This window comes from Lathamus discolor, chromosome 1, assembly GCF_037157495.1.
Source record: "Lathamus discolor isolate bLatDis1 chromosome 1, bLatDis1.hap1, whole genome shotgun sequence".
NCBI classification, from domain to species: domain Eukaryota; kingdom Metazoa; phylum Chordata; class Aves; order Psittaciformes; family Psittacidae; genus Lathamus; species Lathamus discolor.
Window position 1 is genome coordinate 163,929,837 of NC_088884.1, and position 12,769 is coordinate 163,942,605.

At 53.4% G+C, this 12,769-nt stretch overlaps 1 protein-coding gene across 1 annotated transcript; it reads right to left on the reverse strand.

The window, feature by feature from the left end:
• Positions 1–333: 333 nt before the first annotated feature.
• On the reverse strand, positions 334–12,520 carry LOC136005110 (disintegrin and metalloproteinase domain-containing protein 19-like). Its single transcript, XM_065662273.1, has 13 exons — positions 12,242–12,520; positions 11,818–11,907; positions 11,331–11,526; positions 10,325–10,433; positions 9,633–9,837; positions 8,288–8,365; positions 6,615–6,723; positions 6,135–6,285; positions 5,309–5,399; positions 4,120–4,350; positions 3,661–3,827; positions 2,908–2,925; positions 334–1,485 (listed from the first exon to the last, which is right to left on the reverse strand). Exons 1-13 carry the CDS (start codon positions 12,503–12,505, stop codon positions 1,434–1,436), a joined length of 1,761 nt encoding a protein of 586 aa, XP_065518345.1. The 5' UTR covers positions 12,506–12,520; the 3' UTR covers positions 334–1,433.
• Positions 12,521–12,769: the final 249 nt, after the last annotated feature.

Sequence of the window (12,769 nt, forward strand, 5' to 3'; positions counted from 1 at the left end):
TCTATAACCACATCCTGCAATTAGCAACCCATTGTTTAACACTGGGCATTGTGAAACAGCAGAACAGTTTCCTGAGGGTTGTCCCTGAGCCTGCACTGTGAACAACCTTTACATTGGTTGGACACACCCCAGGAAGACCTATCCCAGGTCAGAAGGGATGTACCCCAGGGTAGTTGACACATCACACACAGTTGGACCAACGACCCCATGTTTAAGGGCTAATAGAAGCTGTTCCAAGGATCTGTGTGCACCAGCGTGGTTGGATACCCAAAGACTTTGGGGTTTAAAGGCTGGGGGAAGTTCTGCGCAAGAAAAGAGACAGAGGAGCCAGGGGACTGTACAAAGCCTTTGTTCTCACTTCAGCCCCTGACAGAGCCGCATGTCAAGTCATAGGAAAGTGGCACGGTAGAATACTGTGCAGGTCAACAGCACCTTTCGTCTGAGGATTGTAAAAGCCCTTTCAAGACACGAGTTTGTTAAACCTCACAACACCCCTGTGAGGTAGGTATCACCCCCCCCATGACAGACAAGGGGGGAAACTGAGGCACAGAGAAATGCAACGGTTTGGCCAAGGCCTCTTGGCAAGCCAACGGCACGGGCAGGAGGTCTCCCTGCTCTTGTTCCTGGCTTGTGGCTCCTTCCCCCTTTGGAGAGCAGAGTGTGAGCAGCTCACAGAGCCACTGCTTGGCTTGCCCCATGGGCAGGGAGTATGCAATGTTTATGGGGGGCTCCTGAGCCCCTTGAAAGCACCCTGGTAACAAGCCGCCACCAGTACTTAGGACATTGAACCACTTCTCATATCGCTTCTCCATCCAGCTACGACCCCAGCATTGTCACTGTTGTTTCTTGTGCAAGCAGGTAGGAGGCCAGGAGGAGCCCGAGAACGTGGATCCTTCATGGAATTGTCCCAGCACACTGTATGGCACAGCCCAAACTGGAAATCACTTTGCTCTGATGGCAAATGTCTCCCTGGAGACAATGCCCAGCATTGAACTCTGGTGGCATGGGTGATGGTGGGGTCTCACCAGGCCTGGAGGAGAAGGAGGAGGTAGCTAGAAGGATATGACAAGGCTTTTGCTGCCACTGTTGTCAGTGTTGGATGTTCACCCCATCCCAGCCCATGTGCAATGTCAAAACGTAACTAAAGCTGGGGGGTAAATCGGCCAGAGCTGTGGTGGGTTCTCCATCATGGTATAACCCCACCACCAATCCATCCCAACCCTTGAGTTACATCACGGTACCAATTTCCCCTCTCCTCCCCCCACCAAAACTACAGTTTTTTGTGCTGAATACATATTCTGTCTTATAAAAATAGTCCTCTGGTATCAAAAGACAAATAAAACAAGAGAGGAATAGAAGACCCCTGTCGCCAGCAGCAGTGCAAATCAGGAGAGCCAGCTCAGGAAGGATGCGCTTAAGGTGTCCTTGGTTTGTCACTTCTTCAAGGGGAAGGAGGTTGATGGGACTTTGATGGCTGGGACTGGCCTGGAGTGAGGAGAAGAGGAAGGAGACAACTCATTTGAGTGCAGAGAACAAGCAACCGTCACCTCCACCACAAGCATCCTTCCACAGCTCAGGGGAGACAGAACATCTGCTGTCCCTGAGACCAGAGAGACCTGGGACTGTCATGGTCACCCACATCCTGTCTCAAAGATACAGCCCCAGATTGTATCGTTTTAAAGTGTTTTCCTTTGGCCTACCCTCAAAACCCTGACAGGACACAGAGTCCACCAAAGCACACGGTGACACCAGGCAGTAGCCAGCAGTGAGAACTGGGAGCTCATCAGCAGTAGGATTGGTATCCCCAAAAGGCTTACTGCTCTTGGCTTCCCAAGTTCAGGCAAGGTGGTCTAGAATCAGAACCATAGACTGGTTTGGGTTGGAAGGGACCTTAAAGCTCATCCAATTCCAACCCCTGCCACGGGCAGGGACACCTTCCACTGGAGCAGCTTGCTCCAAGCCCTGTCTAATGTGAACTTCTCAAGTGAAAACCCATTCCCCCTTGTCCTATTGCTACAGCACTACCAAGAGACATCACCAAATCGACAACCTGATATGGATGTTACAGTCCATGGGAATTCATGAAATCTCTCCCCTCATCCATCCCAGGAAGACAACAGCTCCCTGGCCCTCTCTTGGCATGTTGGCAGTGTCAGGTAGTGAATACGGACCAGGACACGGGGATGTCCTGCTCTATGGCCCAAGTCTGGCTCTGCCAGTCTACACGTCCTGGCATGGGCACTATTTCTAGAGAGAACGGACAGGAACAGTCCAGTGGGCAGCAAGGACAAAACTACACCCTTTGAGAAAGGGAGCTAAGTTTGGCTGCCAGGATGTGCCAAGTCTTTCCCTTCTGGGACCGCAGAACAGGCCTGTTTTATCTACGGGAAGAGCTGAGCTACAGGGATTGAGTTACACTGAGAAATGCCAGGGCACGTTCAGCCTCTGTGGTGGCAACTACAAAGACAACTGAACCTAAAATAGTGTAGGAGGGTCAAAGCAGTCATTAAGACTGTCTGGAGATGAGGGTCAGCTTCAGTTCAGCCTGGTGCCTGCTCTCCATGGCTGGATATAGCCCACAAGCCTGGCTAACAGGAGTGGATGCAAGCACAATCCCTTGAGGCACCACTGACCATATGCAGAGGATTTAGCAGTACACAAGAGGAGAGCTGAAGCTTGTAGAGATGTTGTAAAGGATTTGGGCTGAATCTCCCAGCTCCAAACTCAAAACCCTTCATTCCTTGGACCTCGTGTTGGGGTACCAAGTGGGGCTATGTCCTGCTCATCTAGGAGCCTCTGGGAAGGTGGGTGTTTATTCCCCAGCATCCTGGCTCCCATTCCACTGCTTAACCAAAGGCCATCCCCCACCAGCAGTCCCCCTGGCCCTGCAGGGTGTCTGTGACTCACCTTTGAGGTGGCATCGGCCTGCAGGGAGGAAAGATGAAAGACAGCATCAGTGTCTACCCCTTCACCCCAGTGCCCCCCAGCATAACACCAACAGCTCCCTCCGTGCTCTGGGATGAGATGCCACATGCGCCCCAAAGGATAGCATCTCCCATAACCCATCAGGACCGTATAAGACCCAAAGTCCCAACCTTGGTCATCGTTGGTCAATGGCCAAACCCTGTGGGGTCCTGCCCAGTGAAGGCACGGGTGCAGATAATGGGCACCTGCAGGTACCTTGCTTGAGTGGGCAGGCTCTTTTCCTGCACCATGCAGGAAGGAGAATGAGCACAAGACTTTTTATGCATATAGCATCCCCATCTAGACAAATGCTTTGGTTGTAGCTACTCCCCAAGTAGAATTTAGGATGTCTCCTGATTTCTTTCCCACCTTTGCCCACAAATGCCCCACACCAAAGATCTACTACGGCCTACAGGCCAGTTCCCCTGAATTTGGTGGGCTTTTTGCTCCTTTGTAGGTCCAGAGAACAAACCCCCACAGCCCAGAGCACAGAACATCTCTGCTGCTCCTGAGCACCCTGTCCTGCACACACCAGCCTGGGGGAGAAACAGGAGAAACCCAGGTCACAGTGAAGACACCATAAGGGTCAGAGCAGAGCACAACACAGTGCCATTTGGGATGTCCCATTCAGGCATGACCCACAATACACCCCACTGTGTCCACCTTCAGGGTGGCTCAACTGCTCCCTCAACTTACTTTAATGGCCTCGTGGGGTGGCTCACGGTGCTTGTACCTGGCACCTTGAAGTTGGTAGGAGGGACCATGACCAGCAGGGTCTGTCCATGTGCAGGAGGAGGCAGTTCTTTGGCCAGAAGAGGACTTCCAGGCAACGGCCGACGGGGTGGCTGATGCTTTGGGGCGACCTGGGATCACAAAGTGCATGCGGAGAGACAACATCCTTAGAGGAGCATCCAGTGACCTCCTAGAAACCTCTGTGCCCTGCTGCAGAGCTGGGATGCGTCAAAGCATCTGATAACACCCAAACCAGCTTAAAAGGTTCTCCTTATCCAATGAGCTTCTTTCATCACCACAACAGGTTCATCTCTTAGGGTTGGCATGACAGCTCCTTAATGATACCTAACCCGAAAGAGCCACAGACAGCCACAACCCATGGAATTCCTATGAGTCCAGAAGGAAAGCACAGCCAAAGCTCACCAGTGGGGTCCTCACGGGGCTGCAGGGAAGAGGTCTCTTTGGAGGTGGCAGCTTAGCCTGGGACACAGCTGCTTTGGTGGGCACCATGGGCGATCTGCAGGCTGGAGGTGGTGGCCTGGCAGGTTTGGGGTCTCTTGGACGTGGAGGGATGGAGTGAGGAGCTGGGCGAAGAGGGTGGACGATGTTGACGGGCTGAGAGCTGGGTTTGGGAGGGAACGTGGCCCTTGTGGCCTGCAGGGATGAGAAAAGCAGAAGCATGGAGAAAATCCTTAGGTGAGTTTGCCTGGGTGATGGAAAGCAAATGGAGCCCAGAATGGGAGTATAGGGAGCAGCAGGAGGAGCACTGGGTATTTATTGCACTTCCTGGGACCACCACTTTAACCATCCAGCCCAAAAGCTGTGTTTGCTCCTGATAACCATATGAGAGCACACAGGGATGGGCAAGGTGCTGGTCTCAGGAGACCTGGACCAGGTTCAGCTCTGCTGAATCCACTTCCACAAACAGAATCATGGAATGGTTTGGGTTGGAAAGGACCTCAAGATCATCCAGTTCCAACCCCCTGCCATGGGCAGGGATGCCTCACACTAAACCATCCCACACAAGGCTTCATCCAACCTGGCCTTGAACACTGCCAGGGATGGAGCACTCGCAACCTCCCTGGGCAACCCATTCCAGTGCCTCACCACCCTCACAGTAAGGAATTTCTTCTTTATCTCCAACCTGAACTTCCCCTGTTTAAGTTTAAACCCATCACTCCTTGTCCTACCTCTACAGTCCCTAATGAAAAGACACTGCCCTGCTCTCAACCGCTGTGGCCATGCTCAACAAACCTCAATTCTTCCCCAGATTCAGACCCGGAATTACCCATCCGAGGCTCACCAGAGCTGACACAACCACAGCAGGAACATCTGCCTCCCGGAGACCCAACACGAGGTCATCACAGGGAGAGCACAGCCCCTGTTAGGCTTTGCTGTGGTGATGGGCAACTTCCTGGTTAAGGCCCTTGGCAATCACCAGGGTCTTTCTGAACAGGCAGAGCCCAACAAACTCAGCTTAAGGAGGGATGTGTACAACTGATCGAGGGCTCACAGTGTAGACCCAATGCACAACCATCAAGGAGCATCAGTTCTTTGCCTGGTTGCTAGAGTAGATGTGATCCCCCCACCTGGCAAGTGAGTTATGACTTACTTTACTAGTGTGGCTGGAGGTGGAAATGTTCCTCAAGGTGAAAGCAGCTTTGGGGTGGCCACTGGGTGACTTCCGCCCCATGGTTTTATTCCTGCTCGGGATCACAAACATAAATCAGGATCACAGAATCAACTGGGTTGGAAAAGTCCTTTAAGATCATCAAGTCCAACCGCTGCCCAGCACTGCCAAGGCCACCGCTACCCCATGGCACTGAGGGATAAGCACTGGGTGAGCAGGGATGACAAATCTGTCTTGAGGTGATGAGGGTGATGAAGGTGGTTGGTTGGCTTTCTCAGACTGTTGCAGGGGTTTTGAGGTATGTGTGTGTCTGTACCTGTACCGGGAGGGGAAACAAGCATAGAATGGTTTGTGTTGAAGGGAGCTTAACGCCCTTCCAGTTCCAACACTGTCACAGGCAGGGACACCTTCCACTAGAGCAGGTTGTTTAAAAGACCAGGTTGCCCAAATGAGAGTCTCTAAATTCAATGCTTCTTTAGAGCCCTCCCTGTTCTTGCAGTCTCCTAGGAGTAAATGGGGAGAAAGCTTCTTGGTACCAGGCCACCTCCATCATCACTTTCCGGGGTTGTCCTGTTCGGGGGACAATCCCTGTCCTCTGCTCTGGGAAGAGCTGAGAGCCTCAGATTTTCCCAGGAGAGAGCTCTTCATATCTCAAACCAGGTCGCACATCACCTTGAAACAGACCCTGTGCACCACCAGCTCTCCACACTCATTCCTACCAGGCTGGATGCCAACAGTGGCAAGAAAATGAGGTTTCTGTGTCTTACTGGGTCCTTGAGAGAGAAGGGACTTAGGAGGCATCACCCACCTGTACGTCTCCTGGCTCCTCCTCCTTATCTCCTTTATCCATTTATTCAGGAGCGAGTTCTCCCTCCGGTACCAGAAGTAGATGATGATCATCAGGGCCGGGAGGAAGAGCAGGAAGATGAGCAGGAGGGTCATTAGGATGGCTTCATGATCTGGCAGGGAAAGCACAAAGATAAGTGTGGGGCTGGGAGAGCAAACAGCCTCTGGCTTCGCTCTGTGGAAACATTGCTCCCATCTGCCCATCCTCAGCCACCCGAACTAGGGACATCATTGCTGATCAACCACCAAAGAGGGAGCAGAGCCATTCGGTGGCCTCTGATGGGTGGCCACCGAGCTGGGCACAGGCTGTGAGCCTGAATGGACCCAATCCAGCCCATTCGGAAGCAGGGCTGTCAGCAGCTGTGTGATGCTGTTTCCCCCTCTCATGGCATTGCTCCAGCCCCAGCAGTGTCACAAGGCATGGGATGGAGATGTAACTCACTGTCTCGCTGCACAGGGCCACTGTCCACACTGCCACCCAAGCCTGGCTTCTCACAGTAGGGGGGAGCCCAGCCAGCATCACAGTGACAGTTCTTGTTGCTGTTGCAGACCTGCAGAGAGAGAGGGAGGGTTGGAGAACACACGGGAGGTGTGGGAATCATAGAATTCCAGACTGGTTTGTGTTGGAAGGGAGCTTAAAGCTCCTCCAGTTCCAACCTTCCTAAGATTTCATTTCAATCTCCCTCTTGGCCTGTCCCTACAGGCCCTTGTCCCAAGCCCCTCTCCAGGTTCCCTGCAGCCCCTTTAGGCACTGGAGCTGCTCTCAGGTCTCCCCTTCAGGAGCCTTCTCTTGTCCAGGCTGCCCCAGCCCAGCTCTCTCAGCCTGGCTCCAGAGCAGAGCTGCTCCAGCCCTCGCAGCAGCTCCATGGCCTCCTCTGGCCTCGCTCCAGCAGCTCCACGTCCCTCTTGTGTTGGGAATGATGGTCTGTGTGATGGGGATGACAGCAGATGGCCAATGGCGGCAGTCCAGGCTGAGGGAGCTTAACCCCTGCCAATATTCACTCCTTGAACAGCACCTGGATCATGCCAGAGTTGCCCTCACATAGAATCATAGAATAGTTTGGGTTGGAAAGGACCTCAAGATCATCCAGTTCCAACCCCCCTGCCATGGGCAGGGACACCTCACACTAAACCATCCCACCCAAGGCTTCATCCAACCTGGCCTTGAACACTGCCAGGGATGGAGCACTCACAACCTCCCTGGGCAACCCATTCCAGTGCCTCACCACCCTCACAGGAAAGAATTTCCTCCTTAGATCCAATCTAAACTTCCCCTGTTTCAGTTTGAACCCGTTACCCCTTGTCCTGTCACTACAGTCCCTGATGAAGAGTCCCTCCCCAGCATCCCTATAGGCCCCCTTCGGGTACTCGTACATCTGTGACTGTGATGTACAGAGATTATCTCCTTGCTGGTACTTTCATCTCCTTGCTCTTTGCAGAAACCCTGAAGGCAGGCAGGTATCTCGTACATTCAGCTTTCACACTGCTGGACTACACAAGCTGAACGCCCTTAACACTTTATATTAGCCAGGGGTTTGTTGAACATCTTCCCCTCAGGGTCTTTCCCAGTAAACCACAGCCTTTCTGAAGCAGAGAATCCAACCCAAGAGCAGAAAGGAAGGGTAAATTTGGGTGGTTTACATCTCATATTTCTCTACATAATCCAGCAGTGACTCTTCTACAGCAGCTTGTTGTTGTCTGATTTGGCAAAGCCTTCCGCAGAGGTCAAATCTCTGCAGGCTTTAAGCTTTGGACAACAGCGGGTCTTCCTATTCACTAAACCACTTCCCTCCTTTCTGCAGTCCCTGTTGTGTTTCTAACCCTTGCTTTGCTCTCAGAGGGAACAGGCACCTGCTCCGAGCTCTAAACACCCTGCGGTTCAAACCGGACCTTGATCCAAGTTTTGCAGATGGTCCTTACATCACAAATGATCTTCTTCCTCTAACTGGGACACGGGTGAGCAAAGATCTGAGCTCAGCCTCACCCGTAGCTGATGCATGAGACAACTATGACAAGCAGATGCCCACTGCATTGCAAGGCTCGTCCCCGTGGGAGACACTTGGTTTTGCTTCAGAATGTGTCTGATCCCAGGAGCCTGCTCGGGGAGTAACTCACCCCATGGCCGTTGCACCGGGAAACACACTTTTCCAGCTCAAAAAGGGAGGCATTTTGGCACCGGCGATCCTTGCAAACCTAAGGGACAGCCAAGAAACTGTGGTTAGAGGAAGGCCCAGGAGAGGGACAGGGATCTACAGCTGGGAATGCTCTGAAAGGATGCTGTCCATTGGAAAATGTAGAATCCCAGACTGGCTTGAGTTGGAAGAGAGCTTAAAGCTCATCCAGTTCCAACCCCTGCCACGGGCAGGGACCCCTTCCACTGGAGCAGCTTGCTCCAAGCCCCTGTGTCCAACCTGGCCTTGAGCACTGCCAGGGATGGGGCAGCCACAGCTTCTCTGGGCACCCTGTGCCAGCGCCTCAGCACCCTCCCAGGGAAGAGCTTCTTCCTTATCTCCAACCTGAACTTCCCCTGTTTCAGTCTGAACCCATCACCCCTTGTCCTGTCGCTATAGTCTCTGATGAAGAGTCCCTCTCCAGCATCCAAAATGCAGGTTGGTTACATCACACTGTGCCAAGTCAGTGCATTTCACTCCAGGTTTCAGCACATCCCAGGAAACCTCTGCCATTCCCTCATCCAGGATGGCTCAGATGAGACCAGCCACCACTATTCCCTTGACAACCCCTCTGGCAGCTCCTGGAGATGGCATTTCCCACCTGGCCCTAAAACGCAGGCACCATCCAAAGCAAAACGACACTGGATTTCAAGCCCAGCCATCCTTTCCCATAAAAATGCTGACATTTTGGCTTTCCACCCTAAACTGGGGTGAAGATTTCACAATTAAAATGCCAAACAGCAAAGGGCACATCTCCATGGCCAATGCTGTCTGGCGCGCATCCCTGCTACCACGCGCTCTACCAGGCTTCTGCCCTTTCTCAGCTGAACTGAGCCTTCTTAAAGTACTTGGAGATGTAGGGGGCTGGAAAAGAGAGTAATGCTCAGTTAGCAGCATCTGTTTGGATCTCCCATCTTGATCCTTAACGCTGCCCTAACGCACATTCCCTAAGACTTCTCCTGGGAAGCAATTCATTCACAGAAGGAATCCTCATCCATCAAGCCCTGGGGCATGCAACTCTTGTTGGGGTCGCTGCACTATGCATGAAATCAGCAAAGAAGCATGGAGGCCGGAGAGAAGAATTTGGTGGCCTACACACAAGCATCTGGTGATGTGTAGAAATGCCCCGGTTGAGATGTCACCAGAGAGATGTCTGCAAGCGCGGAGGAAACCACATCCCATGGACCAGCTGCAATGCAGGGAAGAGCCAATATCCACATTGGAGCTGGGGTAACAGCCAAGGAGATGTTATTCTGTAGGAGAGCAGAGCCTTAGGAAGAGGTACTCACCATCCCATCTCCACATTTAGTCCCTGTCATCACCAGCCCGGGGTCAGAGAGGTCTTCCTCGTCATCCTTCGCAGTGTACATGTAGGTACCACGGCACTTCACCTCCCGCCCATTGAAGCGGATGGTGGTGTCGATGGACACAGTGTTGGTCCCCTGAGGCTTCTTAGCTGAGCTCTGGCACTGGATCTTGCCACACATGGCATCCCTAGGAGCAGGACACAGCGAGGTGAGGGCGGATGTGAGTACCAGCCACCTCACCCTGCCTGCCCCATCTGCCCCACTGCCTGCTGGCTCCTCTCCCTCTGACTTTATGTCCATGCTAGGTTGTGATGAGAGACACTCAGTGGGCTCAGAAAGGACTTTGATAAATCATGGACAGCACAGGGAAATGCTGGAGGGAACAGTCAGGAACCCCCTGACAACCCTGGTCAAACTGGGAATGCTGGAGGGCACGCAGTCCCTAAACAGCATCCTGCTGATGCTGGCTTTGATCTTCCCTTCAGGCCCGGCTGGGAGGTGATGTGTGGTGGGACAACCTCCCTGCAGGGATGGAGCCCAGGAAGGACCTGGGGCTTCCTGAGGTCCAAAATGGAGCTGATGCCAAGAGGCTGAGGTAGGACCTTGCCAGTCCCTTCACAGAGTGCAGGAGGAGGAGATGATGGGGCACCCATGGGTGCCAGCGCTGCACCCACCTCTTGTCACATTTCACGTAGCGCCCTTGGCTGTCTTTGCCACAGTTGCCGTAGGTGTTGCCAGCCATGTTCACATCCTGGAAGCAGGCATCTGGGGCAGGCCAGGCACCTGCAGAGGGAGGAAAGGTCCACATGGAATGAGGAAAGCAGCCAATGGGGAGAAATACCAAAACTGGGAGCAGCAGCTGGATGCTTATGGAGAAAACATCATGGAAAAGCCTCCTGGAGAGCTGCTGCTGTGGGTGCCAGGCCAAGAACAGCACAGGAGGGATGAAATCATAGATTCACAGGGTGGTTTGCCTTGGAAGGGACCTCAAAGCTCATCCTACCATGGGCAGGGACACCTTCCACTAGAGCAGATTGCTCTACACCCTTGTGTCCAACCTGGCCTTGAGCACTGCCAGGTCATAGCGAGTATATGAGCTATGGACTGTATGTGGAGTGGGGGCCATATGCAGCTGTATGCAGTCTGCAGCCACATAATGTGTGTGTGTATACATATATATGAAGTGTGCAACAACCAAATGAAGCATCGGCCACGTGGGAGGCATCTCTGCCCACGGCAGGGGGTTGGAACTCGATGATCTTAAGGTCCTTTCCAACCCAAACCTATGATTCTGTGATTCTATGAACAGGTTATGAGCCCCATCACCTCTGGGCCATATGCAGTATAAGGTCTGTAGGCAACATGGGGGCCATATGCAGAATATGGGCTAACTAAAGCAAGGAGTCACAGTCTGTGTAGGGTACAAGCTGCAGGCAGTGCTGAAGCCATAGGTAGTCTATGGGCTGCACTACAGCATGGAGGTCACTTGCAGCATATGAAGTCATGCACAGCATGGGGATCATGCGCAGAAGAGAACCACAGAATCCCGGGTGGGTTTGGATTGGAAGGGACCTTAAAGCTCATCCAGTTCCAACCCCTGCCATGGGCTGGGGCAGACCAGGCTGCTCTTGCTCCGGAGAGGGATGTCAGGAGGCAAGGCTGGGGGCTGATGGGACTCACCCGGTCCCCAGAGCTGGACACACTGCTGATGGTGGGTCATGCACATGCCGTTGTTGCAGTAAGCCTCTCCGTAGGCACAGGATGAGCCATCCAGCAGGTACACGTTGGCTGGGCAGTAGGGTGAGGCACCAGTGCAGTATTCAGGGAGGTCACAGGATCCTGCTGCATCCCTGCAGATTGTCCCAGCCACCTTCAGCTGCCATGGGAGGAGAGAGAAACATCAGCACCGAGCACATCTTGGAACCATAAACCATCCAGAATGTCCTCTGTGGGTCTCTATGGGGTTGTCAAGATACAAAGCCAATTTCCTGGGCTGGACCCCAGCCACAAAGCAGCCAGCAGAGACTCTCCTGCAGAGCCCTCATTTGGCACCAGGGGGTTTGACCTTACGGACATGCAGCACATGAGTCCCAAGGGAATGGTGGGGGCTGGATCTCCCTGCTCATCCCATAGGTGGTCATGGTGGGGACACGGTTGCAGGTCTTACCTTGCAGCTCTGGCAGCAGTCACCATGGGCACACTGGGCCCCCTCTTTCAGTGTGCAGTTGTGAGCATTGCAGCATGGGTTGGTGCACTCCTGTGTGCAGAGGTGGAGAAGACACCACCATGGTCAGTGATTCCATTCCACCCCATTGCTGCCCCCAATCCATCCTCCACCCACCACAGCATTGCTCCTCATTTGGGGAAACTGAGGCACGGGGGTGTGAGGAAGAACTGAGCACCTTAAGGCAAAGTCAAGAAGAAAGCCAGGAGCAGTTAAATGGGTTTAGGAAGCGGGGACTGGGAAGAGCCCTTGGGATGGACCAGCAAACCCTTGGAAAACCCCTTGGAAATACATGGCCCGCATCCTGCTACCTTGAGCTGAGCTGCAGAAGCCTGTGCAGGAGAGCAATGCAAGCCCAGCAGCGTACCTCCACCTCCCCGCAGTCACAGTCTTCTCCTTCCTCCAGAAAGCCATTGCCACATTTCCGTCCCACCACCAGGTCCTTGGTGTCGGGCAGGTTGAAGAGACACATCCCACCTCCCTTCTGGAAGTAGCTCTCCAGCTGCCTCTTGCTGCAGGAGCTGAACACGCGAGGGAAGGGGTGCCTGCAAGGGGATAGATGGGGAGGGATAGGGAGACCAGGGCCAGGAGAAGGTGGAAAACCGCGGTCAGAACTGGGAAATAAGGACATGGGCAAACTGGCACAAACCCTTCCAAGGGCAGAACCCGCCACCGTACATCGAGACCGTGAGCATCTCCCACCCAACTCACAGAGCTGAGCACCAGAACAACAACCAGAGGACACCGCCGAACCCAAGCACCCTTTAGAAAGGGATGGGGTGGACAATCAGAGCTGCTCTACAGCAGCCCCTGAGCATCAACCCTTCACAGCAAGAAACCTCTTGGAGAATCACAGAATCACAGAATCACAGAATCCCAAGGGTTGGAAGGGACC

Coding starts and splice junctions, on each gene's coding strand:
- LOC136005110 (XM_065662273.1), bottom strand. CDS start 12,505: ATGTCCTTATTTCCCAGTTCTGACCGCGGTTTTCCACCTTCTCCTGGC. Junction 10,434..11,330: donor TGTCCAGCTCTGGGGACCGG/GTGAGTCCCATC, acceptor CTCCCTCTGCAG/GTGCCTGGCCTGCCCCAGAT. Junction 4,351..5,308: donor CCTCCAGCCACACTAGTAAA/GTAAGTCATAAC, acceptor TCATCCCTGCAG/GCCACAAGGGCCACGTTCCC.